The sequence below is a fragment of the Monocercomonoides exilis genome, assembly GCF_001643675.1.
Source record: "Monocercomonoides exilis strain PA203 chromosome Unknown scaffold14-1859848, whole genome shotgun sequence".
NCBI lineage: Eukaryota > Preaxostyla > Oxymonadida > Polymastigidae > Monocercomonoides > Monocercomonoides exilis.
The window spans coordinates 1,040,001-1,067,795 of NW_027150559.1; the positions used below are offsets into that span (position 1 = coordinate 1,040,001).

At 31.5% G+C, this 27,795-nt stretch overlaps 5 protein-coding genes across 5 annotated transcripts; 3 read left to right on the forward strand and 2 right to left on the reverse strand.

Annotated features, from left to right (window-relative positions):
- Positions 1–11,846: 11,846 nt before the first annotated feature.
- On the forward strand, positions 11,847–12,095 carry MONOS_14517 (uncharacterized protein; the record flags this gene model as incomplete). The annotated part of the gene is made up of 1 exon (XM_067867325.1): positions 11,847–12,095. One exon carries the CDS (start codon positions 11,847–11,849, stop codon positions 12,093–12,095), a length of 249 nt encoding a protein of 82 aa, XP_067730406.1.
- Positions 12,096–13,916: 1,821 nt separating this feature from the next.
- On the forward strand, positions 13,917–17,294 carry MONOS_14516 (bifunctional acetaldehyde-CoA/alcohol dehydrogenase (adhE)). Its single transcript, XM_067867324.1, has one exon. It carries the CDS (start codon positions 13,952–13,954, stop codon positions 16,586–16,588), a length of 2,637 nt encoding a protein of 878 aa, XP_067730407.1. The 5' UTR covers positions 13,917–13,951; the 3' UTR covers positions 16,589–17,294.
- Positions 17,284–18,290, reverse strand: MONOS_14515 (putative chaperone DnaJ domain protein). The gene is made up of 2 exons (XM_067867323.1): positions 17,746–18,290; positions 17,284–17,591 (listed from the first exon to the last, which is right to left on the reverse strand). Exons 1-2 carry the CDS (start codon positions 18,219–18,221, stop codon positions 17,435–17,437), a joined length of 633 nt encoding a protein of 210 aa, XP_067730408.1. The 5' UTR covers positions 18,222–18,290; the 3' UTR covers positions 17,284–17,434.
- Positions 18,291–19,499: 1,209 nt separating this feature from the next.
- MONOS_14514 (uncharacterized protein) lies at positions 19,500–21,562 on the reverse strand (the record flags this gene model as incomplete). Its single annotated transcript, XM_067867322.1, has 3 exons — positions 19,500–20,742; positions 20,809–21,311; positions 21,367–21,562. 3 exons carry the CDS (start codon positions 21,560–21,562, stop codon positions 19,978–19,980), a joined length of 1,464 nt encoding a protein of 487 aa, XP_067730409.1. The 3' UTR covers positions 19,500–19,977.
- A 2,610-nt stretch (positions 21,563–24,172) lies between these two features.
- MONOS_14513 (putative DDE superfamily endonuclease) lies at positions 24,173–25,544 on the forward strand (the record flags this gene model as incomplete). The annotated part of the gene is made up of 2 exons (XM_067867321.1): positions 24,173–24,484; positions 24,534–25,544. The coding sequence occupies 2 exons, from the start codon at positions 24,173–24,175 to the stop codon at positions 25,542–25,544; spliced, it is 1,323 nt and encodes a 440-aa protein (XP_067730410.1).
- Positions 25,545–27,795: the final 2,251 nt, after the last annotated feature.

A 27,795-nucleotide genomic window follows, 5' to 3' on the forward strand; every position in this document is an offset into this window, starting at 1 on the left:
ATGAAATATATTTGTTGAAAAGAAAGAATAATAAACTGTGAATGCAGAAATCAAGGAAGGAAAAACATCACTCAGTTTTGATTCATTTTTTTCAAACGATAAATGAAGGATTTGAAGCGGAAATAAGAGAATTTCCGTTAAAGCAATTGATATTAGTTCTTCATTACACAACAGGCCTAACTCTTTGATCGTGTTTGCGTGTATTCGAATAAATGAACATATTTGATACAAAGCAAGCCACCGTGTGCTTACAAATGTTGGGCATCTTTTATGAAGTTTTTTTTGGTTGGAAGATAAATGGGCTTCTTGACAAAAATGTAACAGAATGTTTTTAACTTTCGATAGTGTTGAATTTTCTGAAAATGAATGAACAATAACAAGATTGACTAGATGATTGAGACAATATATGACAATTGGCTTTGGTTTCTTTTCCATGATAGATTTAACCAATGGATTTTTGTGATCATGAATTGAGAGTTTGTTCAATGCTATCATTTGTGATTTAAGTCCATCTACACAAAAGCCTCTAACCACTGCTCCTACGGAATGAAGATCAACAATTATTGAACTGCACAAATTGTAGAAATCATCTTGTGTTTGACATCCATTGAATAATTTCCAAAATAATGGAATTGATTTTGGTAATAATGGAACAATTCCGATTGCCATGTATTTTTTCCCTCCAATAATTGCACCGTCCATAATAACATATACAGGTTGATTTGCGACCGATTCATACAGCCTTCTCATTTGTGAGATTTCTTGCTTTTTAAGCATTATAGCGATTTTCTTTTCACTTAGAACTGGAAAAATATCTTCTCTTTTCAATTCAGGGTTTGATTGTGAAGCATGAATGAGAGAAGTGATGAAATTATTTAATTCCTTCGAGGCAGCTGAAAGAAATGAAATGTTGCACTGCTTGATAACCTTGAGGAAATCGTTGAGTAACTCTAATTTTGCGTTGTTTGCAGATCGAGAAATTGATGCAATCACTCTTGTTTCTGAATTGACTGAATGGTTTGAATAAGAGAAAAAATCAAGAATTGAAGAAGATTGATAAATAGGACAAATATGGCCATATATGAGTTTCGAATTTTTTCTTCCAGTTGCGGCACAGTTTTGTCCATTTTTTGAATTAGGACAAAGGAAAAGCCGATGTACTCCTTTTGCCGAAGAGATGGACACTGATTTTGGAGAGAATGAAATGAAAAGTTTTCCATTGACCTGTTCAAATTTCAGTTTCGTCATATACATATTCTTATCTGTTGGATGCTGATAATCTTATGGAAAATTTGGCATTTATAAAAAACGTTAATAAACAATATGAAATTTAAATCAAACATTGTGAAAATTCAAATTCATTCACTCTTTTGAGTTTTATAAATTCGCACTTTGCTTTATTTAAATCAATCATGGTGTTTCTGAATATTAAATCCTAACAAAAAGATATTTCAAAAGAGGTCAAAAGATCAAAACCATCCAAAAAAATGTTTAATAAGGAAAACTGTGTCTGGATCTTTGATTGACCGAATTAATTCTGTCAAGCATTCATTTTCATCAATTTGGTTTTGCAACATAATTTAAGAACAGTTGGTTTCCAAAATGACAAGTCACTTAAAAATGACGTCAGTGATGGGAAGTGCCAAAATTATCAAAAAATGACAAATGATCAAAAAAAGTGACGATCAAAAAAGTCCGTATCTGAAAAATTCATCAACTTTTCCATAATGAAAATTTTTTTGAAGTTAATTTTTGATTATTAATTTGTCAGCAAATAACAGAAATATTGTTATGAAACTGATAATATTTCAAAATACAAAAAAATGAATAATTCTTCAAAATAAATGATAATTCTCGTTCAAAAAAAGTGACATATAAAATTCAGATTTGTCTGTCTCTTCTCAAAAAAATGCTCGTCATTGGCGGGGTGACGAGGAGGTTTAGATATTACATCAAAAATTATTCTAATTTGATAAATAAAATTTCTCATTTGAAATGGAAGTTTTTTTGATTTGGTGCAAAATACGCATATTCAAGCTTTTTTTGCACAAGGCATTGAAAAATTGTTTCGCTCATAACTTTATTTCCCTTTCTCAGATTTCAAGATTAATTTGATTTTCATATCCGTAAACAGGCTCAGTTGTAATAATAATATGAAATGTTGTGATATTCAATGAATGTCAAAATGTGAACACATATTTACTGTGTTTTTTTATCTCAAAAAGTCAATGAAAAGAACATTATCATTCAGTGGAAATGCCTGAAGAGAAATATTTTGCCCCATTTGTGATATGAATAACTTGTTTTGTGGTTCAAATTTTCTTTATTGATATTTCATGAGAATTCTTAATTCTCAATATTTAAAAAAAGATGTATCTTCATTTAAAAAATTTCATATTTTTGTTAAAAAATTTATTTATTTAATGTATATTCAAAAAGGAATTAAAACATTTTTGTATCATAATTCATGTTTTTCTTATTTTCACCAAAGAAACAAGGAAACTTTTGTGGGAAAAAATCTTGCCTTTTGTTATTTAAAAACGTTATTAAGAATTACATTTAATTATTCGGTAATTCAAAAAAATTAATAAAAAAACATTTAATTTTTTATTTGAATGATAATTTCAAAATTGGATAAAAATTTTTTCGAAAAATATATCAATTATTTCAATAAAAAAATAGACTTCTTTTTTTGATTTATAGTATACGTTTTGTGTTATGATAGCTTGAAACATTCTGAAATTCATCCTCAAGATGAATCAAAATTCTCAATGAAAAATGAATTTCGAAATTGAAATACAATTTTCGGCATTCTATTTTAAAATTTCAATTTTGAATTACTATGAGTAAAATATCCAGTACAAAGTTATAAACAAAAAACCTGTCCTTTTAAAAAAAAAGAACTTTTTTCTTTCATTAAAACATCAGCTTGTTCAAACTGAATATTGACTGATGAAACATTTGAAGTAAACATGTGTTACAGATTGATAAATTTTTGTCACGTCCGTCAGTAATTAAAAATCCACGACAGTATTGATATTTGAAAAAAATAATTTTCTCTGATTTTTGTTATTTTCATTATGTATATCAAATTATATAAAAACATTCATTTTATTTTATTCTTCTAACTTTTCTTTGTTTCATAAATTAATAAAAAATTTCTTCTCTGAAGAATACTGACTCCATTGACAGTCACTGACTTCACTGACTTCATTGACAGTCCGATGATCAACATATAGCAAATATGATTTTTTGTCAATATCCTTTTTGAGAAATGTATTTTCATTCTTAACATATTTGAATTTATCTTTAACAATATTTGCAAATGCAATTATTTGTTCTTATAATCGAGGTTCTGACGTGAAAATAATCTCTCGGTCCGTCAGGATACCAATTTTGTCTGTCAATAGTCACAAAGTCACACATGTTTAATTTGAAGTTGGAAAGTTAATATTTTTCAAATTTTTTCGATGTATTTCTTCTCTTTGACTGTTGTTCTTTTGAAAGAATGATTATTCATTATTCCTTATTTGTTGAAGAAAATTAAAGATGAAATAAAGCTAATTTGAAGAAAAAGGAAATAATCACACCGTATTTTTAACTGCCTTTTGTTTGTTTATTTAAATAGCCTTTCAAACAGCAATCATCCATTTTGCTCATTTTGATCATTCCATTTTGTGAAAAAGAAAAGAAATCCATTTCTTCAGAAGAACTTCTTTGGATTTCTGCCACAAGAGAATACCGTGCAATCCATTCCAGGTCGAGGAAAATTTTTGAAATCAAGAAAACATATCCATTGACAGTGAGCGTGGCGGTCAAAGCGAAAGTTATTACAAGGCAGGCTTGGTACAGAGGCAAAACAGCAGAAAAGAAAAACAGAGATGTGGGAAAAGAAGGAAGACCGTCTCTCATCAATTCTGAGAAACTGGAAAAAATCGAAAATCAGGTCTTGTCTTTATTATCAGGAGCAGTTGTTGTTCGAATGAAGCACATATAGGAAATTGTTTTCAATTTTTTTAAGTGATTATTTTTTATCTTTATTTAAATAGGCAATTAAAATGTTGGACGCAGAATCAACAAATGAAGAAGAAAACGAGAAACTCCAACCGAAATTCTTTTATTATTTGGTTCAAAGAAGTTCCAAATTAAAAGCAGCCCTGGAGAGACCACTGGAAATTGCAAAGATTCAATCACAGAGCCCTGAAAGTGTGACGAATTAATTTGAAGATGTGAAAGAGATTGTCGAAAATAACAATATCGAAGTTACCAATATTATTAATTTTGACGAATCTTCTGTGATAATCGGAGAAAGTTCGTCAAAATTAGTGATCTGTTTGAAAGATCAGATCCCTCCTTCTCCTCCAAAACCTCGAAAAACTGCCAACTCAACTCTTTGCGTTTGCGTATGTTCTGATGGTTCCTGGCTTCCTCATTTTTTTCTTTATCCAAAGAAAAAAAGGCCCGAAGAGTTTTCTTATTTGAAATATTACTATAAAAAATTTGTTCCTGCCATTTCAAGATGGATTGCCACTGAAATTTTAAAAATCATCATGCTTCAAAATTGGATTCCTCTCAGTCATCAAAAAATCCAATCGACATCTTCGAAAAAGGCTCTTTATCTTCTTGATAACCATTCGACCCATTCATGCTCAGATGTCATTCGTGAAGCTGAAAAAAACGGAATCTTTATGAAAACGTTTCCGCCTCACATGACTCATCTCCTCCAGCTATGCGATGATGTTATTTTTGCCAGATTGAAAAGATATTTATTTCATAATTCGAATTTTCCTTCGGGTGATTCATCATCATATAGAAAGGCTCTTACTGAGGTTTTTCCTGATGCAATCACTGCAGCAACCACTCCTTCAGTAATTAAAACTGCTTTTCTGAAAACAGGAATCAGGACACTGGCTGCTTCGCAAGTTCTCTCTAAAATAAGTGGGTCTCCTTCAAAATTGCCTTCAGGAATTTCTATTGATGAAGTTAACAATGAATTATTTGGTTCATTTTCCACAAAACGCTAAGTGAACTTATCAAGAAAGGATAAAATAGATATGATAATCGATGAAAAACATTGCATTGATGGAAGCACGCAAACTGTTGAATATAATATCTCAGACGAAGATTGCGATCATCCTTCAAGAGACAAATCTTTGTCAAAAAGAATCCCGAGGATAATTAAGAAAAAAATCGACGATGACTTCATTTATGAAGACAATGAAGCTTCATCAAAAGAAATGCGGATTGATGAGCAAAAAAAAAAACATTAAAGAAACTTGTCCGTCCAGAAGCAAAAAATTCAAAATTAAACATAATGAAAATGAAACAATAATAACAGTAACTCATTTGATAAATACTCACTTTTTTATTAAATCTATTCCGCTGTTTTACAAACTTTATATATATTTGACTATAAATTTGTTGTTAATCTTGTATTGAAATATCTTAAATCATAGTTTTATTTATCCTTCATTATTTATGCATTTGGGTAATTATTTTTGAAATCATATTTTTTCAGTGAAAATTGTCGGGTCGAAGAAATTCTTATTTATTCGTTGTAAATGAACAGCGAATAATAACAACGGAAAAAAAAGACACCACTATTTTTCTTTCATATTAAACATCTGATTTTCAAACAATAAAGCACAATTCAATATTTGAATGAATATTTTTTCGCTAATGATAAATACACTTAAGAAACTCAGACCCCGAAAAAATTTATGATTTCTAAAATAATCACACATTTATTTCAGAAAAAACAATGGTTGGAAAAGACTGAGTATTGAGCATTGAATTGCTTTGGTCAAGTTCATAACAATGTTCATATTTTAAAGATATAGCTTCAATTGATGTGGTAATTTGAGGAACGTCATTTCATATGATAATTTTTGATTCGTAGAAAAAATATGAAAGTTGTCTTTGGATGCTTTGCTCAATTCTTCTTTTTTCGAAACGTTCATTAATTATGCTTTCAGCATTAAACAAGCATATTATTTGAATAAAAATTGAAAGAAATAGAAGATGCAGTTGCTAAATAAAAAATCCGGGTTTGAAACTTTGAAACGGGTGTTTTTCTCATTGTGTTAATTCCTTAAATGAATTATTTTTGGTACATGTCTTGAAGATATGACAAGGCATGGAATAATTATTTCTTGAAAAATATTCATAAAAATATGGCTTAATTTTTTTTTTTTTTTTTGGAAAACTTTATTTTGTTTCATTTTCAAATAAATTAGAAATTTTATATATTGTTAGTGTTAATAATTGTGGACACTTTCAATAACTGTGGACAGTCGAATTTTCTCAACAACCATTGATAGTTGCATTTTGACAACTAGCCCAATTATTTCCTTATTGAATACAAACTCATGTGAATGATTTTTATCACCAGACCAATACAACGAAATTTCATAAAAATTATTTTTTCTTTTCGAAGAAATAAAATTCTCCGAGTTTCTCCGAAAAAAGAAAATGCTATTTTCTTGATTCTGAAGAGCAAGTTGTTTATTTCTGCATACCATCGGTGCTTAACCCGCACCCTGGTGCCAAACCCGCACACTGCAAATTTCTTGAAAATCTTAAAGTCATTTTTTTCCTTTCAAAGAAGTTCATTGATGATGAAATTGCTTGAACCAGGTTTCAAAAAATATTATATTCTATTTTTTTAATCAAAAACTTTCAAAAAGATGAATTTTTTATAATTTTGCTCCGAAAAGAGCATTATCGATTTTTACTGAAAAAGAACAAAAGAAGAGTTAAAAAAATATGTGCATGCTTATTTGTTAATGTATTTTCAAATATCTTTATTTGTTTTTTGGATTTGAAGTATTCTGCAAAAAGTTTCACATTTTCTTTGTTAGATCGTGCCCATTAGTATGTGAAAAACAAATAGAAAGTTCTGCAGCTTCATCGAAAGGGGTTTGTTGAAGTTATTTCTTATGTTTTTTAATCAAAAATCGCTCTTCTTATTAATATGCATTGAAAATTTCATAGTTTTGTTAAAATATGTCAAGTTTTATTTATAATTTGTTTTGTTGTCTTTTTTCGTTACATTGTTTATATAGAGCTTTGATTATTTTTTGATTTCGTTTATAATATATTTTTTCTTCAATATTTTATTTATTATTTTCAACTGTTTTTTTTTTTCACAAAATAATTGCTCAATATAAATTTGTCAATTTTTGTTGATGAATCTATTATTTGCTGATTCTCATCAAACATATTAATGTTTTATGAATTAAAAATTTACAAGGATCGTTTTCAAGTGTCAATATTTTCAATTCAGTTAGAAAAATTCTATTTTTAAAATTTGAAATTTTTATTAATTAAGCTGTTGTTTGGAATTATTTTCATTCATAACAATAAAAATGTTGTTATTTATTTATTTTTGGACTTTGCAAAAAGTTTTTTTCCGAAATACACTTAATGGATATTTTCTAACTCTCACTTGAAATTGATGTGTTTTCAATAATATATTAATTTGTTTTCATCATTAAAACAGCAAAAAACAATTCAAAAAGTTTTTTAAACTATTCACTCGGCAAAGGAATATATGGGTGATTCTTTTTGAAATCATAACTTTTTTAGGTGTGCTGTTTTTTTCAAAGATTACTTGTCACTGGGTAAAGATTTTTTATTTAAGTGCTTAATACATCAGAACTGTTTCAAAAACAAATGTTTAGACTTAATTGAAAACGATGGACTTATGAGAATGCATATTCTCTTTTCTATGTTCATTTGTTAATATTCAAGCGAGTTTTTTCGAACCTAAAATTTTGAATTGAAAAATATGACATCAAAAATAATCACCCATATTGAAATTGAAAAAAATTATACAATATCCATTTAACGCTTCATTGAAACTATCAACGTCAAAATTCTATTTTAACTGTTTTTTCATGATTTTTTCATGATCAATACACTTTGATATTTGGCACAATAATTATATTATTAGTCTATTTATTACCAATGAGCAACTAAAGTTCGATTTTTGTTAAAATAGTGAAATTTGAATCAAAAACAAAATTGAAAAGAGTTTAAAAATGCAAGCATAATGTTCAAAATAAGAACATAAACTTTCGATGAAAATGTAAATAATCAAGAAAGCTGCAATTTTTAAATCATTTACAAACATTTGCTATCACACAGAAACATATAAAAGGAAAAAAACATGTTCATTCTTATATAAAAAATCAAAGTTTTCAAAATCAACATGCAAATATTTGCTCTCTAAATATTATCAACGATCGATCGTTTGAATGTTATAAAGATTTAAATGCCATTAACAGCAAACTGTTTATACATCAGCTGAATAATGCATTTCCAAATGTGACACAAAAGAAACATATTATAACAAATGAAATAAAAAATAAATAACACATTACCATGAAACAACAAGCATTAATCAAATAAAATTATTATCACAGTGATATAATCCTATTGACACTAAATATTTCATATTTAATAAAATCAAAAATAGCTCACTAATAAACATATGAAACTATGAAATTTTCAATGCATATTAATAAGAAGAGCGATTTTTGATTAAAAAACATAAGAAATAACTTCAACAAACCCCTTTCGATGAAGCTGCAGAACTTTCTATTTGTTTTTCACATACTAATGGGCACGATCTAACAAAGAAAATGTGAAACTTTTTGCAGAATACTTCAAATCCAAAAAACAAATAAAGATATTTGAAAATACATTAACAAATAAGCATGCACATATTTTTTTAACTCTTCTTTTGTTCTTTTTCAGTAAAAATCGATAATGCTCTTTTCGGAGCAAAATTATAAAAAATTCATCTTTTTGAAAGTTTTTGATTAAAAAAATAGAATATAATATTTTTTGAAACCTGGTTCAAGCAATTTCATCATCAATGAACTTCTTTGAAAGGAAAAAAATGACTTTAAGATTTTCAAGAAATTTGCAGTGTGCGGGTTTGGCACCAGGGTGCGGGTTAAGCACCGATGGTATCTTATAAGTTCATATTTATTGAGGGAATAATTGGGTTAATTGTCTAAATGCAACTATCAATGGTTGTTGAGAAAATTCGACTGTCCACAGTTATTGAAAGTGTCCACCATTATTAACACTAACTATATGGGTGAAAATTTTTGAAAAATCACTTTATTTTAGCCTGATCTATCCCTCAAAAAATCAAAAATTGTTTAATATCAACCGTAATTATTTCTCTTATTAATTATTCACTCTTTTATCTCGAACATAAGAATTTGACATCTTTCAAATTACAATTGTCATCATTAACATTACCTAAGTGCTTCAATAATTGAAATTTATTTGCATTTTTTCCTGTTATTTAATAGCAACGTATTCAACTTGAATATTCCTTTATTTTATTTTTCATTAAAATGAGTTTCACTTATATTTTATTGGAGTTATAACAATAATTATAAATTAAATCTCATTTCACAAATGAATTACTTTTTTAATAGCTCTTCATTCGGAGATTTTTTAAAGCTTGATTTCAAAATTTTTCGACTTTTTCACTTTCAATGAATCCTAAAATACACAATAATAATTTGGAAATAACTAATTTGCATATTGATAGAAAAACAATTGAAGATCGTTGTTCATTTAAGCAAAAATAAAAAAGAATAAATAAATGATACATAAATTATTATTTATCTTTGAGATAAATACAGAAAAGGAAGTGAGAATGTATCATTTGTTTTTCAATCTCTCATTATTCATATAGCTGTTAACTTCTTCGGTTTTTTTTTATCTTTTCAAATCTTCTTCAATACATGCAGCTTATAGATCAGCTTTTTCATAATGAAGGCGAAGAAGCGGAGAGATCAAGGTGGTTGATGTGTTTGTGCATTTATCAGGATAATCATCTGCTCCTGCGGTTGACCCTTCGGAGGCATCTGCGATATTGGTATCATTCACATCGGAAGCAGTTATGAACAGCATCGAGAGACAGTGGAGGATTGTGGTGCTTGAGGCAGCTGAAGTGAATGCAAACACAAGAAGCTGTTACTGAGAGTGCTGCAGACGCAGAGGGGTTATATTGCGCGCTTTCTACGATGCTTTTTGTTACGCCTGTTACACTGCTTCTGTCGCTTGCAATGGCGAAGCTGGATGATGAAGTGATGGGGCGAAGGGTTGTAGTGAATGAAGTGGAGGAGAGGAGGAGGTGAAGGTGCTGGAGGTGGAGGGGCCGGGAATGGATTGTGAAGTTTTGAAGTCTGCAGCAATTGCGCTTGCAGAGCCGGAGGAAGGAGAAAATGTATTAAGAATTTTTCACATCGATGCAAAAGTTCCGATGTCACGAGGGGATATCGAAGCAGATGAGCTGGCTGGTCAAGCATCTGCTTGAGTGTGATGAAATAGTCCGGATGAAAAAGATGAAGATTTTGTGGCTTAGTTAGATGTGCAACGCAGTGGTGAAGGAGCTGTATGAGTAGCTGTCAACGATGAAGGAGAAGGTGGAGTTAATGGATGCATGGACTGAGAAGGTTAATAAGTACTGAATTTAGCAGGGAGGCAGGTGAGTGGTGAAAGCGAGATTTTGCTGGCGAACTTGTTGCTTCCTCCTTCCATGCCATCAAAACTGGCTTTTGTATTTTGCGGGGAGGTTCCGTCTTTGTTTTCAGTAATTCTGCTGTTTGATCTGTGTGAAAAGGTGTAGAAGAAGTTTGCAGCGAACATCTGTAACGGCAGTGCTTTTATGTTTGGGTAGGACATCAATAGAAATGAGATTGTTGTGATAGTTGGGAACAAAGTGAATGTTGTGGGAGGAGCAAACATCGGCGAGGGAAAAAGTGTTTACGGTGGTGGAAGAGTAGATGCAATTGTACTGCAGAAGATTAGTAAAATGAAGGAGGAAACGAAGATGTTGACTTCGCTGTTATAAGCACAGGAGCAGACGATAAGTGTACAGAAGGCTCTGTTCAAGAAGGTTATTGTGAAACAGCAGATGGAACTTGTATTTATAAGAAGCAGGAGCAAAAGAAAATAAGTGCATTGTTAGAAGTTCCAGTGCAGCGGCTTCTGACTCCGCATAAGATGGTGGCAAACCTTCGCTAATGTTGGCGCTGTAAACGATCATGAGGAATACACGGAGATAAGATTGCGGCAGAGAATTGCAAGAGTTGAGCTTCCAAGTCAGGAGTATGAGTACTTTGCGTGCGTGTGAATGGAGTGGAAGCAAGTGATGCAGAAGAAGAGTCAGGATCCGCGAAATGCGATGAACAACTTGGTGAATATGCTTAGGAAAGACTTTGAGAGATGTGGTTGTTAGAAAAGTTTGTGCAGGAGGAGTTCACGGGAGACGCGCTGTCATTCTTCTGGAACATCTATTCGGTGTTGTTTTGTGGGCTACAGTTGGAAAAAGATGAGGAAGAGTTATCTGTGTTTGCTGCATTTTTACCGAACCTCCACCTGGCAGAAGCTTCGAAGAGGAAAGAGAAGTGGAGGTCCCTTAGGATAAGAAATGTTTAAATGATGAATCGACTTCTTCGTATTCGTCTTCGTCATCGGGTGTGGTTTGCTGAGTCATCGCAAACGATGATGTGGAGTCTCTTCAAAATGTGTCATCCACAGGCACTACAGGCATTGTCGCTTCAGATCTTAGAAGATGAGAACAGGCTTCCGCGGAACTGTCTTCCTTCGTTTGCGTTGTGCTGGAGGCGGACCTGCGCAATGGCTTCTTCACGCTGTGTCTGATACATTTAGATTTTAGAGATGCCGCCAATCGCAGATCTCCTCCATTCCTGTCACAGAACAGCGTAGTTGTGAAGGCGATTAACCGGTGCTGGATGACCGAGTGAGAGTGCTTTCGGTGGTGTCAACAGAGACAGGGCCGAATCGAAGTGTTGATGCTGGTGCAGTCGGCTGTGGGTGCTGTTCCGGATGGTGATGATGCTGGTGCAGCTCGTGGGGCGCCAGCTGCAGAGCGAACGAGGTTAGAAGGCCAATCTGCTTTGGGGTGCTGCTGGGGAATGTGCAGCGTGTGCAGCTGCTTCACAAGCCAATGGCACGGCAGAGTGAAGGAAGGAGTGAGGAGTCAATGTCTTGCCATGCAACAGCATTATCTACTTCTTCAGCACAGCACAAACATGTTCTGAAATGCAAAGAGTTGACAATCAACAACTTGCGACTGTCCTTTGCATGTGCATCGAGTGTGGTCGATCCTTCCATTTCTCCTCCTTCATTTTCATCGATGTTGTCATTTCCATCACAATATCCTTCTTTTCCATATTCTTCTTTTTCTTCTTCTTCCTTTTCTTTCTTTTTTCCCTTTCTCTTGACTCATCTTCAAAAATTCCTCAAATTTCGATTACCACTTTTCATTTTTTCTTCCTTTTCATTCAAAATATCTCTTTCATTCAAATTTCTTATGAACATATTTTTCTTCTAAATTATTTGTCAAATTTCTTCTTTTGTCATTTCATCAACTTCTATTTCCCTCTTTTTGCTTTTAACAAGACTCATCCGACACGTCATCCAAAACCATCAAAGGCATCCTCTTCTATTCGCTTCAATTTTTGCTCCTTCTCATTCCACCAAACACTCTCCAATTATAATCCCCAGATTTCTTAAAGGCGCCAAATATGCTCTTTTTCCATGTTCATTCGTTGTCATTAAACATTCTTACAAAAATCAAAATTTCATAAAAAAAATTTATTTTTAAAAAAGTCATTTTGAAAATAATATATAAATACATACATTTATGATGATCATTCTTCTCAAGCTTTCTTCTCCTTCAAATATTTTTTTGTTCTGAAAATAAAACAAGTCAGCACCTTCTATACTTCCCTTCTGCTCCCAAAAAACGTCTTTTTCCAATTCTTGATCGTGCTTTCACCAAAAGAACTGCGTAAACTTCATTCTTAAAACAATCGACGATGGGAAGAAGGAGGAAGAAGAAGAATATTAATTTGAACTCTTTAGTTGATTGTCTTTGCATATGTTCATGTTTGCGATGCCATTTTTGGGGTGAAATGCTTGAATCCATCATTACAGTTTATTTATCTGCTAATATTGTACATGGTGAAGGCAAATTTTGAATGATATATAAATCAAACCATCTGAAATGAACAAAATGTGAAAAATATAAATTTAAAATTAACTGAAACATTCTGAAATTACCATGCTTCGAGATTTCACTTTGTTTTTTTTGGAATAACGGATAGTTTTCCTACGAAAATCTAATTTTTCTTGTATGTGTGAATCTCAATTAATATTGAATCCATTCTGATCATAAAATACAATAAAAAATGTGCTGTTCAAATTGACGATATATATGATTCTAATGTTCTTTAATACAGTTTATTCGATGAAAATTTGCTTTTGAAGGCTGAACTTGCAAAGATATTATTCTTCAATAAATTATAATGGATTAGAGTATTTGATCTGTGGTGATTTTTCAAAAATTTTCTCCCATATCGATCAAATTTCTGTTCCCAAGTTCGAAGCTTCACAAAAATGAAAATAATAATATTGTCAAGAATTTATTTACATGATAGAGGAATTTGGTGAGTGTGAACAGAAACTTGATCGAAATATGAAATTTTTATTTTTTTGAGAATATTTAACAAAACGAAGTTTTCAAAAAAAATTCGATACATATAAGAAAAAAAAATTTAATACAAAAAATAAAAATAATAACAATTATTCGGTAAACGAATAATAAATATTTTATGTTTAATGAATTCGTTAATTTTTTTATGAATTTAATGTGATTTAATATTTTTACTTATTTTAATTCTTTCTTTTCTTTTCTTTTTTTTTTTAAAGAATCCACTCGAAATAGATGATTCAAATTTTTTGAAATACGAAAGGAATTCAATATACATAATTTGAATCGGTTATAAATTTTGTTGATATTTATTTTTTGAATTTTCTTAAATATTTGCAATATGGAAAAAGATCAAAAAGAATAAATCCCCAAGTGATTGCGTAAATTTTTAGAAAAATAGAAATGATTGGACAGAAAGATATTGCAGTTGCTTCCTCTTCATCAACCCCATCTAATGATGTTGATGATACATTTGCAGATATTGACGAGATGGTTAGAAAGGCACAGAAGGCTCTGTTGGAGTTACAAAAAATTGAAAGTCAAGAATTAATTGACTCAATTGTGCACGCCATGGCACTTGCAGGATTGGATGCACATGAGAAATTGGCCCGTATGGCAGTGGAAGAAACAGGACGTGGAGTTTATGAAGATAAAGTTATCAAAAACATGTTTGCAACTGAATATATTTGGCATGATATTAAGAAACAGAAAACCGTGGGAGTTCTTTCTGAGAATGACATGGAAGGAACCGTTGTTATGGCAGAACCAATTGGTGTTGTCTGTGGAGTGACACCAACCACAAACCCAACTTCAACAACTCTGTTCAAGTGCTTGATTTGCATGAAGACTCGCAATCCAGTTATTTTCGGATTCCATCCATCAGCTCAGGCTTGTAGCGCTGAAGCAGCAAGAATTGTCATGGAGGCAGCAATGAAGGCTGGAGCTCCAGCGGATTGCATCCAATGGATAAAGAAACCATCAATTGCAGCTACAAACTATTTGATGAATCACGATGGAGTGGCAACAATTTTGGCAACAGGAGGAGCAGGAATGGTTAAATCTGCATATTCGACAGGAAAGCCAGCATTGGGTGTTGGTCCAGGAAATGTTCCTTGCTACATTGAAAAGACCGCAAACTTGTCACAGGCATGCACAGATTTGATCATGAGCAAAACATTCGATAATGGAATGATTTGTGCTTCAGAACAAGCGGTGATTGTGGATGAGGAGATCCACAAGGAGTTTGAGGCTTTTATGGTTGAGAACAATTGCCACTTGTTAACAGAAGAAGAGACAGCTATTCTGACCAAATACATGTTTCCAACTCCTGGAAAAGGTGTGCTGAACCATGTTGTTGGAAAGACAGCAGAGTGGATCGCACAACAAGCCGGAATCAAAGTTGCACCAAAAACAAAAATATTATTGGCAAAACTTGAGGGCGGACCAGATGAATCAAAACCTTTGAGCAAAGAAAAACTTAGTCCAGTTCTTGCATACTTCGTGAGCCGAAACACAACTGAAGGTTTTGCATATGCAAATAAAATGTTGGAACTTGGAGGTCTTGGACACAGCGCTGTCATCCACACTTCAAACATGCCATTAGCGAAACAATATGGAGAAGAAATGAGGGTCGGTCGTATCATTGTGAATAGCCCATCATCACAAGGAGCAATTGGAGATATTTATAATGGTATTCGTCCTTCATTGACAATTGGATGCGGAAGCTATGGAGGAAACAGCGTATCTTCGAATGTTTCAATTTCAAATCTCATCAACACAAAAACAGTTGCTAAAAGAAGAGTGAATATGCAGTGGTTCAAGATTCCACCAAAGATTTACTTTGAACGTGATTCAATCCAATATTTGGAGAAGATGCCTAATATCACAAGAGCATTTATTGTGAGCGATGCAATTATGGTAAAGTTGGGAAATGTTGACAAATTGCTGTATTATTTGAGAAAACGGACTCAATACGTTCATAGTGAAATATATTCCGATGTGGAACCAGATCCAGATGTTGAATGTATCATGCGTGGTGTTGAAGCAATGAACAGATTTCATCCTGATGTGATTATTGCATTGGGAGGTGGTTCTGCAATTGATGCAGCAAAAGGAATGTGGCTGTTTTATGAACACCCTGATACATCATTCGATGGACTCAGACAGAGATTCTTGGATATTAGAAAGCGATCATTCGCTTTCCCACAGTTAGGAAAGAAAGCACAATTTGTTGCAATCCCAACAACAAGTGGAACAGGTAGCGAAGTCACAAGCTTTTCTGTTATCACAGACAGAAAGAAAGGAAACATTAAATATCCACTTGCAGATTATGAGCTTACACCTGATGTTGCAATCATTGATCCACAGTTCACAGTTACTCAACCAAAATCTATTGTGGCCGATTGTGGAATGGATGTTCTAACACATTGCATTGAAGCATATGTATCTGTGATGGCTTCAGATTACACAGATGGTCTTGCGCTTCAAGGAGCAGAGATGGTTCTTGAATATCTTGAGAGAAGCTACATGGTTGGAGATGAACTTTCAAGAGAGAAAATGCACAACGCATCATGCATTGCTGGTATGGCATTCACAAATGCATTTTTGGGTCTTAATCACAGTATGGCACACAAGCTTGGAGGAGAATTCCACATTCCCCACGGAAGAGCCAATTCAATTCTTCTTCCCTATGTGATTCGCTATAATGCACAAAAACCAACAAAGTTTGCATTGTTCCCGAAATATGCTAGATTCCAAGCCGATGAGCGATATGCTAAATTCGCAAGACGTCTTGGACTTCCAGCATCAACAACAGAGGAAGGTGTAGAGAGTCTGATAAATGAGGTTAAATTGTTGGCAAAGAAGTTGAATCTTCCAAGTTCCATAAAGGAATATGGAATTGACGAGAAAGTGTTCTTTGCTGTTGTTGAAGAGTTGAGCTATAAAGCATTTGAAGATCAGTGCACAACTGCTAATCCAAGGTATCCACTTGTCAGTGAAATTAAAGAATTGTTCAGACAAGCATATTATGGAGAATAAAAACAAGACGAGCCAATTTGGAGGGAGAAGGGCTTAAGTACAAGAAAGAGGATGAATGAATTATATAAACGAAAACGATATGATTGAATTCATTGAACAATAAGATTATTTTTCAATCTGTGGTATTCTGATAGGAATATGAACAGAATTGGGTTTGAATGGTTAGGATTAGAGAGATCATTATTTCTGATAAGCAGACAGATAAAACATTTTTCTCTTTCATGAATTAAATTTGGATCATCATTGTACAAAGCAAAATATCTTTGGGGTTGCAAATGTGAAGATCTTTCTGAATCATGTTTAGTGTTTGTGTAAAATGAATATTATTTGTTTGACGATTGATGAGTACATTTTCTTTGAAACATATTTTGTTAATATTGGACAATTATGAGAATATTTGTTCCAAAATTCATTAACTTTTAAGAGAAATAATCATTTGAAAATTATTTTTGTATTTGCAATAATTTTTAGTTTGCGAATTGAACTTTTTTTATTTGCAGAAAGGTAAGTTGTGAAAGAATATAATTATCTTTCAATTATCTTTTTTGATTTCATTTTGTTGTGCAGTTCTATTTGCAATCTTTTCACTAATATACATTCAGTTTTATTTCTTTATACATTTATTGAATTATCATTTTTTTTTTTTTTTTCGATTTTACGTGTTGATGATAAAAGTTGACGCAACACGAAAGTAGTTATTATAAAATGTATTTTTTTTTTCCCTAATTTATTTTATGAAAGATATGAAAAGTGGAATTGAAATGTTTCATGAAGTGACTTTGCTTCATTTACCAAATCAAAAAATGAAGAAGAATGAAACAGATTCACAGATCAAATTCACCGTTGTCACGACCTCCTTTCCTTTCCTCGTCTGTAATCTTCCCATCTATCCGGAGCAATCTTTACAACAGTCTCTTCTTGCCCGGTGAGTTTTGAATAAGCTTCAGCGATCTTGATAAACTTTTGAGAGCAATCCTTGCAGTTTGGATTACGATCGGGATGACTAAGTCAGAGATAAGATAGAACGAGCGACATTCAAAATAAACACAATTTTGTTGAGTTTAAGGATCATAAAAATATGAATAAAACATATAAAATATAAATTTTCAATAAATCCATTCTGTATTAAAATATGTTTGAACAAAATAAAGTCACACAATTTTAATGCAAGCTTTTTATATTGATCACGTATTTCCTTTGAAGTTGCAGTCGGCTCAAGTCCAAGTACTGAATAATAGTTTGTTTCTTCAGGAACATAACTCCAGTGAAAATACCCCTTGCCCCCAAAAAGAAAAATGGCTCCAAGAGAAACTATTACAAAAGCTGCTACAATACTGCAAAATTGTGCACATAATCTCTTTATTGGTATTGCATCAAGCGTTCTTTCAACTCTATCTTTTCGTTTAACAATAATGTCCTCTTCATCATTGTCCTCATCGCTAAATGCATATTCATTCGGATTTTTGGTGTATATATTCTGTTCTTTAACAGTATAATTATTCTTTATTTTATTATTTGGTTTTTGCTTAATGAAGAGATTTCTTTTATCAACAGATTCAGTGTTTTCTTCCTTTTCGATAGTTAAATAATCTGTAGAAGGAATTCTGTTTCTTCTTTGAATTTTTTTTGGCATGTGCTTATATGGTTTAGTGTAACTCTTCCTTTGTCCAAAAAATTAAGAATGAAAAATTTAACAAAAAAATATGGTTATCCAAAAATGATTTGTTCTCTCCCTGATTAAAAAAACTCCAAGAAAATATTATTACAAAGAATCCTTAACTTTTCCATAATTCATTCAAAAAAACTTTCATTCATTCGTATTCATCAGTCGAATTATTATTTCTTATATTTTTTTTCGACGAATGGATAGAGAAATATCTTATTTGAATATTTCATGATTGATAAATGAGATTAGTTGTAAGAGAAACAAGTAAGTTGTGAAATTTATATTTTCTCATAAAAAATGTATCAACACAAAATGAGAAATTAATTACAAAAACGAAGAAATTCAATGACAAATATCTTAGTCAGCAATTCATTTGATTATTTAATCAATATACAATTTCAGTACAATTATTATTCAGACACATTAATGACAAATGGAATTATCTAATTTTTAATTTCTATTTATAAACATCTTTTATAGAAAAACAGAAAAAGAAATCGCCCGCTGAGGGGGTCGAACCCTCGACCGTTAGATTAAGAGTCTAACGCTCTACCGTACTGAGCTAAGCGGGCTTGTTGAAGAGGAAAATTTTTTATTTTCTTATACTGTTTTTTATAATTGTTTGTGATTATAAACACTTATTGAAAAATGACTGGAATTTTTCAATATTTTTAATCCTTAAGCTTTGATATTTTTATTTAAAGTGGTGATTATTTTTGAAATAGTATTCTTTCAATCATAAATTTTGGTTCGTAATTTAGCATTAATGTGAGAAAATGAACGATGAAAAGTGAACAGGCTTATTCAAAAAGTGTTACTTTTTTCTCAGCTTTAAATTATGTTTTTGAAGCAGAAATCGTTTTTTTCCTTTGAATTCAAATTCTATTCTCAATGGTAAACAACCTTTGAAAAATCAACACTCGGAAAAAAGTTATGATTTCAAAAATAATCACCCATGTTTTCAAAAATATCCATTTATTTTCATAATGATGATTTGGGACGAAATTTTAGCAATAATAAAAAAAACTAAGGTTTGTTCCAAACTGTTTTTGCAATTATTTCATTTCAAAATTTTCATTTCAATGCAAAAAAATACAGAAAATTAAAAAATAGAGAAATATTTTGGAAAGTGAAGTATGGAACAAAATTCATAAAACCAAAAATTTTGTCCCGTTTTATCTTTCAAAGTCGATTTTTTCATGTTCATTCATATTAAATTAAAAATAAAAAAATGTGAGATAAAAGTTTGTCACCATTTCTATTTCGAGAGTTTCAATGAAATATAATGTTTTGAGAACTTTCTGGCACTCAGGCAAACAAGTTTGTCTCAAAAAATATTTTATTCAAAAACATTCAAAATGATTAATTTCGAAAAAAGTTTCAATTTCAAATGAAAAATTTACCAAATTTGAATAATAATTGGCGAATGCACTATGAAAATGAAAATGCAAATAGAAATTAAAAATTGATAAAGTTATCTCAAAGACAATTCTATGAAAATAGATAAAAAAGTTGAAAAAAATTTAAATATTGAGCATGAACAACATTTTGAAATAAAAAACATCAAAAACATATTAAAAACAAACAGAAGTTTTGAATTTTTTCTCTGTTTCTTCAAAGCAATTAAGAAATTAATAGAAAAAAAGCAAAATAGCTTCTCATCAAATGAATTACATTCAAAAAAATAATCAACTCAAAATCTCAAATAGAACATTCATTTTGCTCACAAATACACAAAATAATCTGCTGAGTGCAAATTCAAAAAGTGTCTAAAACTTCCGTTACGAGATTTACCAACTTCTTGATAGCTTGTGATGGTATCTTTAAACCCTTCTTCTTCTATCTTTTCATGAACTTTTCTCTTCTCAGCCTTTCTTTCCAATTCTTCAGCTTCATCATCATCTTCTTCAGTCAATCTCCATGAAAGCGATTCAAATAGATCCATGCATCTATGAATTGATTTGTCTTTCAATGTGGGCTGCAGAAGCTCCTCGGAAATGAGATCAAAAGCGCCACCTCTCAGTAAGTAATCAATGTATATAATCCTATCACATGCCATATCTTTAAAAATTTCATTGCAATTTTCATACACTTTGTAATAGTTTTCTTTTGATGCTTTCCACAGCCTGGTGAGGCAACGAGTCATTTCAACATATTCCTCTTTATTTAATCCGTTGCAACTTATATAGTATTTAAATAGTTCAACCCATCTCAAAATTAAAGAATTGTTGTTAGCCTCTTCTTTGCTTCTTCCTTTTTGCTTCTTCCTCCAATTAACTTCTTTCATCAGCTCTTCCAGCGCTCTGCCTGCTTCTCTAGCAAAATGCAGATCATGCAGAACCGTTTCTTTCAATTCGCTATCGAAGATCAATCTGTTTCTCAAAAACTGAAAAGCCGACTGATGGGCAAGCTTAGTTAGATTGTGAAATGTCTGATGATATTGGATGATTTCTGTAATCTCAGCCAAATACAATTCTTTATCCATTTTCTAATTAAAAATCAGAAAAAAAATTTTTTTTCACAATATCAAAAAGAAAAGAATAAACGTTCAAACATTATACTCGTCAATATTACTCAAAGCCAGCAAAGCCATTTCCACTTCTTTCTGAGTCTCCTCGTTTTCTTCTTTCTTCAAGGCAGCTTTCAGCACGCAACGAAAACAAATTTCTTTCATTTCTTCAGTCAATTTTCTCTGACAGGAATTGAGCAAAAGATAGCATTCACAAAGATCAACAAGAAGTTTTTCGTTCTTTTCTTCCGTTTTCTTATTTTCTTCAATTATCATCTTTTCAAATCTTTCGTTTAAAAAAGATCCTTCAAAGCTATAAGCCCGCGGAGATTTCAATGACCTGTTATATCCAATGCGTTTCAACAACAGAACGGCATTCCCCATTGACAATTTCTTTTTAATAATCATTTCATTGATTTCATTTAACAATTCTCCTTTGAAAACGGAATTGAACTCATATTTTTCCATTTCATCAATTGCTAAGTTCATTTCTTCAATTTCCTGTTTTTGTTCAACTTCAGTGCAGACACGAAATCCAGAAAATAACCCTATAAAGTTTCAAAATTTTGTATCAAACATTTTGAAAAATAAATTCAAACAAACTTTTAAACTTTTCAGTAAGCACTGTTTGATAATTATTATCGTCATCATCATACAGAAATGTTTCATTAATATGTCTTTCCACATAACCCATATCATATTTAAATTCAAAACTTGAATCGTCAGTATAATCATCATCGTAATCATCATCGTAATCATCATCGTAATCATCATCGTAATCATCATCATTTGCATTCATTCTGCTGTGTATGTCCTGCCAATTGAAATTCAAAAATTCCAATCAATAAATGAGATTATTGGTAAATACAAATATAATTGTTTATCAAGAAAGTATTGAGAAAAAAATTACAAACCAAATATAATCACTGTTAAAAGATGTGCAGTTGCAAAAAATGCTCAGATAAAGCTTGTTCGATGAGTTTTGCCCAAAGACCAAGCAAATCCTTTTTTCTCTTTGTGATCAATCCTATTAAAAAATCTTTAAAATTGAGCAAAATATTTGAGTATGATATTTGAGGAAACAACACCAGATTTTACATTTTTTTAAATCGAATTCTTGCATTTTTTTTGTTGATAATAGTTTTAAACTTGTAAGATGGATTCGCCAAACAGTTTCTGATGAACAATTTTTCCATTATATTGAAGAAGGTCCAGCTATTTTTGTGGACAAGATATTTGAAGGTTTGACTATTTTGCGCATTTCTGTTGTTTTGATTGTATTTGAGGATGCTTTTGTTTTATTCTTAATGATAAAAGAGACAGACATCGAAAAAATGATAGAAATGAAAGAGAAATCTGATTCTTTTGCTGCTTCAAAGGATGACCTCAAAAAAAGAAAGACAAATTAATCATGTCAACGTGGAATGGTTAATTTTTTTTCAAAAGTCTGATTGCAGGGTTTGGGAGAACAACTGCCGATGAGCACATTCAAATTATTGCTAGAATTGCATGACAAAAGGAAGAATTTGCGGATTTCGGAAAATGGATGGACAGCCGGGCAGGAAAGCATTGCAGCCATTTCTCAAATGCAGAAGTGAAATAACAATGAGGTGAATTTGCGAAGATATGAAAAAGAAAAATGGGCAGAAAGCGATAAATGGAGAGGCGATGGGAAAAGGGGATTTTCTGAGTGGAACTGAACAGACGGAATTATTGGATGGGCAATCATTCTCGCGACGATTTTCAGAATTCGAAGTTCATTGATAAATGGTAAAAACTTTTTGGTTGATGTGTTGCTTGAGTCTTGATGCTGAGGGGAAAAGGAAAAGAAAAGAAAGGAAAGTAAGCAAAAGTCAGACAAAGTCAGACAAAAGCAGTCGTCCAAGGTATGAATCAGCATGAAATGACAGAAAGTCGATCGAAGTGGTACAATTGCTGGACATTGGTTGAGGGTTCATCGTGATTGGAAGAAGAATCTGAAAGGGGAAACAAGTACATCTGACGAAGGAGAATTGAATTGGTTGGAAGACAAACAAGGTCATTTGATATCTTTGACAACGAAGGGGAAGATGAAAATGAAGGAAGAGCAAAATGGAGATTATTGAGGAAAAAGAAACATCAAACGAGAAGTCAGATTAGATAACTTCAAATTGGATATTTGGATTTGATAAACGAACAAGAAAGAATATGGAACAAATTCTTTTTCAAGTTGCAATATTTATTCTATTTTGTTTTATCAAAAAAATCGACCAATTTTATTGATTGATGTTATTATTCACGAAGCGTGAAGGATAAGGTACCAGATAATGATTCCATTCAAGGAGCACACACGTGGAGCTGTTAAGCTAATGAAAACGAAGATCGCTATGTCTTGCTGTTCGTTGAGCAATTGAGAGAGAAAGAAAGCAAAAGAAAAAACTATTGTCAATATTCAAACGATGCGGAAAGGAATACACTTTCAATTGTGAGCTTTGCAAAACTTTGTTTATGCTTTCTTTTTTATTTCCTCCGAATGAATTTTGGATTGTGAAATGAAATTACGCGAGTGACTGTTGAATTCATGAAAAATGCTTTTTGCAGTTTGCTTGTTTTTTCTTTTCTTTTCTTTTCTTTTCTTTTCTTTTCTTTTCTTTTTATCAAAACCACTAATTTCTTGTTTCATTTTTGGACCTGTAATGCCAATCTCAATGAAATGGATATATTATGAATTAGACAGAATCAGAAAATCTATAAACTTTTTTCGATACTCTTTATCAATTTCATACAAGGATGAACTAAATTGAACTTATATTAATCTAATTTCAATCTATCACAATCAATTTCGAATTGATTCAGTAAATTAACATTGAAAAATGTTGGGAAATTGATCCAAAAATTGAAATAACAAGATGGAATTGTGATTATTTTACAATCAAAAATTTTCTTCCACAAAATTCGGTTTGAGAATTCTTGCTCAATATTGATGAATTAACACAGATAAGTTATTGCACCATTAATTGATATTTTTTCACAAATATCATCTCAAATATCTTCATTTAAAATAATTATCATAATTTTTATTGAAGAACAAAAAATTGCTCTCCAAAGAAAATAAACGTTTTTTCAAAACAACACACCGAAAAAAGTTATTTTTTCAAAAATAATCACTCATATATATTTCATTCTGTGATTTCATATGATGGATAATGAATTAAAAACAGGTAAACAAGTTCATGAAAAGAAAAATGTGATTTTAACCGAAACTGATAAAAATCAAATCATTTATATTCGGTTTTCATTCAGTTTAAAAACTCTGTGAATTTGAAGTCACAAGCTCAACTTAGAAAAGACTCCGTTTCTAGTCGGGGAGGAAACTCGGGCCAGGGAGGAAACCCGGGCCTCACCCATAGTTTGATTTTTGTGATCTCTAATGAAAAAAACAATAAATTCTGCATCAAGACTTTGCGCAACTGCTGAAATTCGTGAGTTGGAAGATGCACACTTGAAGGCAATTTACTTACACAACATCCTGAACATTCCAACGAGAGAAATTGCCCGAAGCCAGGAACTTTCTCGCTCTTCAGTGCAAAGAGCTCTCGCCGCAGAAAAAAAAAGGAATACACCTGGAAAATCTGGAAGACCAACTCAATTTGACAATTCGGACGAACAGTATTTAACAACAGTGATAATTCATGATGCAGAGCATGGAACGTTTCATTCAAAAATGGAAATTACACAAATGGTTTGTATTTCGCTAATTATTATTTGTTTAATTTTTTTTTATAATTCAGGCTAATGATTTGCTAAAAACAAAGAGAAAAGAAGGAGATGAAGTCAAAACGGTTGACAAACATTGGGTGAAGCGATTTTTGAAAAGGCATATTGAAATTAGTCTTGCGAAACCAATTGCTTTGCCTTTAGGGAGAGCAGCCCACACTTCGAAATATACAATCGTCCCCTTCTTTGACGAAGTGAAGAAATTGTTTGAAAGTGTCAATCCAATTCCACAGCTATTGTTTAACTTAGATGAAACTTCCACTTTTTCATCCAAACAACAACCTGAACTTGTTGCTTCTTCATCCTCAACGCCTTCTGCAGTTGTTCCTGAAGTTCACTTGCCAACTTCGACTTCAATAATCTTCATGACAAGTGCAGACGGGTGTCGATATTTGACACCCATATTAATTCCATTTTCAACGCTTCCAGAAGAATACAAGCTAGGAACAACTTCGCACGAAGTGTTCATTCCTTCTTTATCTGGTCATGTGACATCAGCAATTTTTTTGGACTTGTTCAAAAAGTGCGTAATCACAGAAATTAGAAATAAAAGAATTGCAGTGGGAAAGAGAGAAAAGCATGCCGTCCTCATTATGGACGGTGGAGTGGGACATTTTCAGACGGAAATTCTTCAATTATGCAAGGATAATTTAATTGATCTTGTAAAACTTCCATCACATACTTCACACATTTTGCAGCCTAATGATCAATACATCTTCGCAAGTGTGAAAAGGGTGTTCGGAAAAGCCAAAGAAAGCGGAACAACAACCTCAGCATCATCAAAGAGAGAAATATTTATTGAAATCCTAAGAAATGGACTTGCCGCCGCTTCGTATCCAGAAACTATAAAATCTTCTTGGAAAAGCACAGGGTTATGGCCATTTAACCCGGAGAAGATTTTTTCAAATCTTCCTGATAATCCTCCAGAATGGGCATCACCTGGAGTTGAACCCAAATCTGCACCAATGGGATCTTCATTTGGAGCTGTTTATTATTCTTCTGATGATTTATCTGATTTGTTCTGAAGACATTTTATTTTTTATTCCATATCATTGCAGCTTTTTTGGAATGCACAGCTTTTATATATAAGTTAAATATCTTTATCTTTACAGTCTAAACCGGATATAATCACGTCGAATATAAGCACATTCGTATATTATCACATTTTTGAGTGCAAGAACATTTTTGTCCAATTTTTCATTCATTTTTCATCACATATAATCACAGGCCTGAAAATATATAATCACATTTTGTTTCATAATGGGTAAATTTTTCATTGAAAAATCGATTTTTTGATCAAAATTTTCAATTTTTCGCTTTTTCAAAAACATGCTCAAATAAGTTTAAATAATGTGTATTTATGAAAAAAATTGATTTCGCAAATGAAAAAAGTGTATTTGGATAGAATTTCCAAAAATAAAAAAATCGACTCTAAATTAATTCGTTTGATAACTAATTTTTATTTTTTTCTGTGGAAAGCATCATCGTGTATAATCACAATCGGATATAGTCACAAAAAGTTGTGCAAAAACCGATGTGATTATATCCGGTTTGGACTGTACTGTTTTTCTTTGTTTCAGTTCATGAAATGAAATACAAACACTAAAAAAGGAAAAATAAAAAAATTCCCATTTTAATATCAATGGCCCGGGTTTCCTCCCCGGCCCGGGTTTAGTCCCCCACTAGAACTTGATTGAATTGACTGCGTCAAGTGGCATTAGATCGGTCAACATCCAATAAGATCGATCTAATGCCATTAAGAGTCAGTCAAATTGGATGTGACTCAGTCTCATCCGATCATTTCCATTCTGGGCGTCATGATCAAAATATTTATGAAAAAATTTGTAATAAAAATTAATAATTAACATCTCATTTTATATCATTTTAATTGAATATAATGATTTTTCATTTAAAATAGTTTTTTATTTAGTAAGTTTCTTTTAATAATTGACATTTCACGGAAAAACCTGGAAATTCTAATTGTTTTTGTTTGATAATGATTATTGGTGAATTATAAAAATGATATAAGTAAATTTCATTTCATTTTTCAATATTAAGAACAAGTTTCATTTGTTTTTTTCATTTCATTAAAATTTTCAGAAAAAGAAAAAATACAAAAAAAGAAGCTTTAGAATCATAACTTCTTTTTATTTTTTATTCGAAATGAAAAAATATCAAATAATGATTGATTATTAAACACATAACAGTTAAGAAAACACAAAAAAGTATAATTGTTTATAAATATTGAAAATCAACAAAAAAATGATATAAAAATGTTTGTTGTTCAAAACATAAACAAATTTGGTTCAATTTCAACATTAAAAGTTAACAACAAAGTCACAATTGCGAAATTTGAAAGTTTCAAAAAACCAGAATCAAAATAAGAAAACAACAAAAACATAGTTAATTTCGAAATATTCATATAAAAAATAAAAACATTTAAAAAGTTCAACGTTCATGAGCTTTCAATAGTAAAAATATAAACAAAACAAAAAAATGTTCGATCACAATTCGTGATCATAAAAATTATAATTTCGCCCTTGGTGAGATTGAGGGAAATTCGATTAAAAATAGAGAAATTCGAGAAACCAGACATAAATCGATTTGACTGAGTCACATTTTCGCGACTCAGTCAAATCAATAAAGTTCTACTAGAACCTTTTGTATTTTATTTGATGCATCCGCAAAAGATATATAAACACTTTATAATATCGATTGAAAACCGAATAGAATCAAACTTATTTGATTTGATTCAATAACATTCATATTCACAAATGTTGGTTTCGTGATCATTAATAACAAAATTTCAATATTTGGTTTTGATCAAACGAAAGTTGTTCTAATTTTTTTCTGATGTCACATTCAAATTTTTTGGACGTTTTGAAGAGTGTGGAGAGGAGAAATATTATTCCACAACGGAATGAATCACTTCAAAAGGAAGAAAAAATTTCCATCATCAAAAAAGCTTGTGACTTTTTTGATGATCCTGTTTCTTCTTTTTTTCGACTTACTGGATTCACAAAAGAAGAATTTGATTTTCTCATTCACATTCTTCAAATGGAAGTTCCTCATCGTCGAGGGAAACTGAAAGCAATCAACAATTTTGATGAACAGTTATTCTTGTTACTCACTTTTCTTCATCACGGTTCAACAACACTCACACTTTTATTATCCACACCTTTCTATGAAACTCAAAACGCTCTTGTCAGACTTCTTCACAGTATTGTTTCTCATATCAGAGCTCCATTAGCAGATTTGTTTTTGACATTTCGCCCT

Bases quoted from the DNA above. Each gene is read 5' to 3' on its own strand.
- MONOS_14516 (XM_067867324.1), top strand. From the start codon at position 13,952: ATGATTGGACAGAAAGATATTGCAGTTGCTTCCTCTTCATCAACCCCA.
- MONOS_14515 (XM_067867323.1), bottom strand. From the start codon at position 18,221: ATGCCAAAAAAAATTCAAAGAAGAAACAGAATTCCTTCTACAGATTAT. The intron at 17,592-17,745 runs GTGTGACTTTAT...TCTCTGACTTAG, and splicing joins AAAAAGCTTGCATTAAAATT to TCATCCCGATCGTAATCCAA.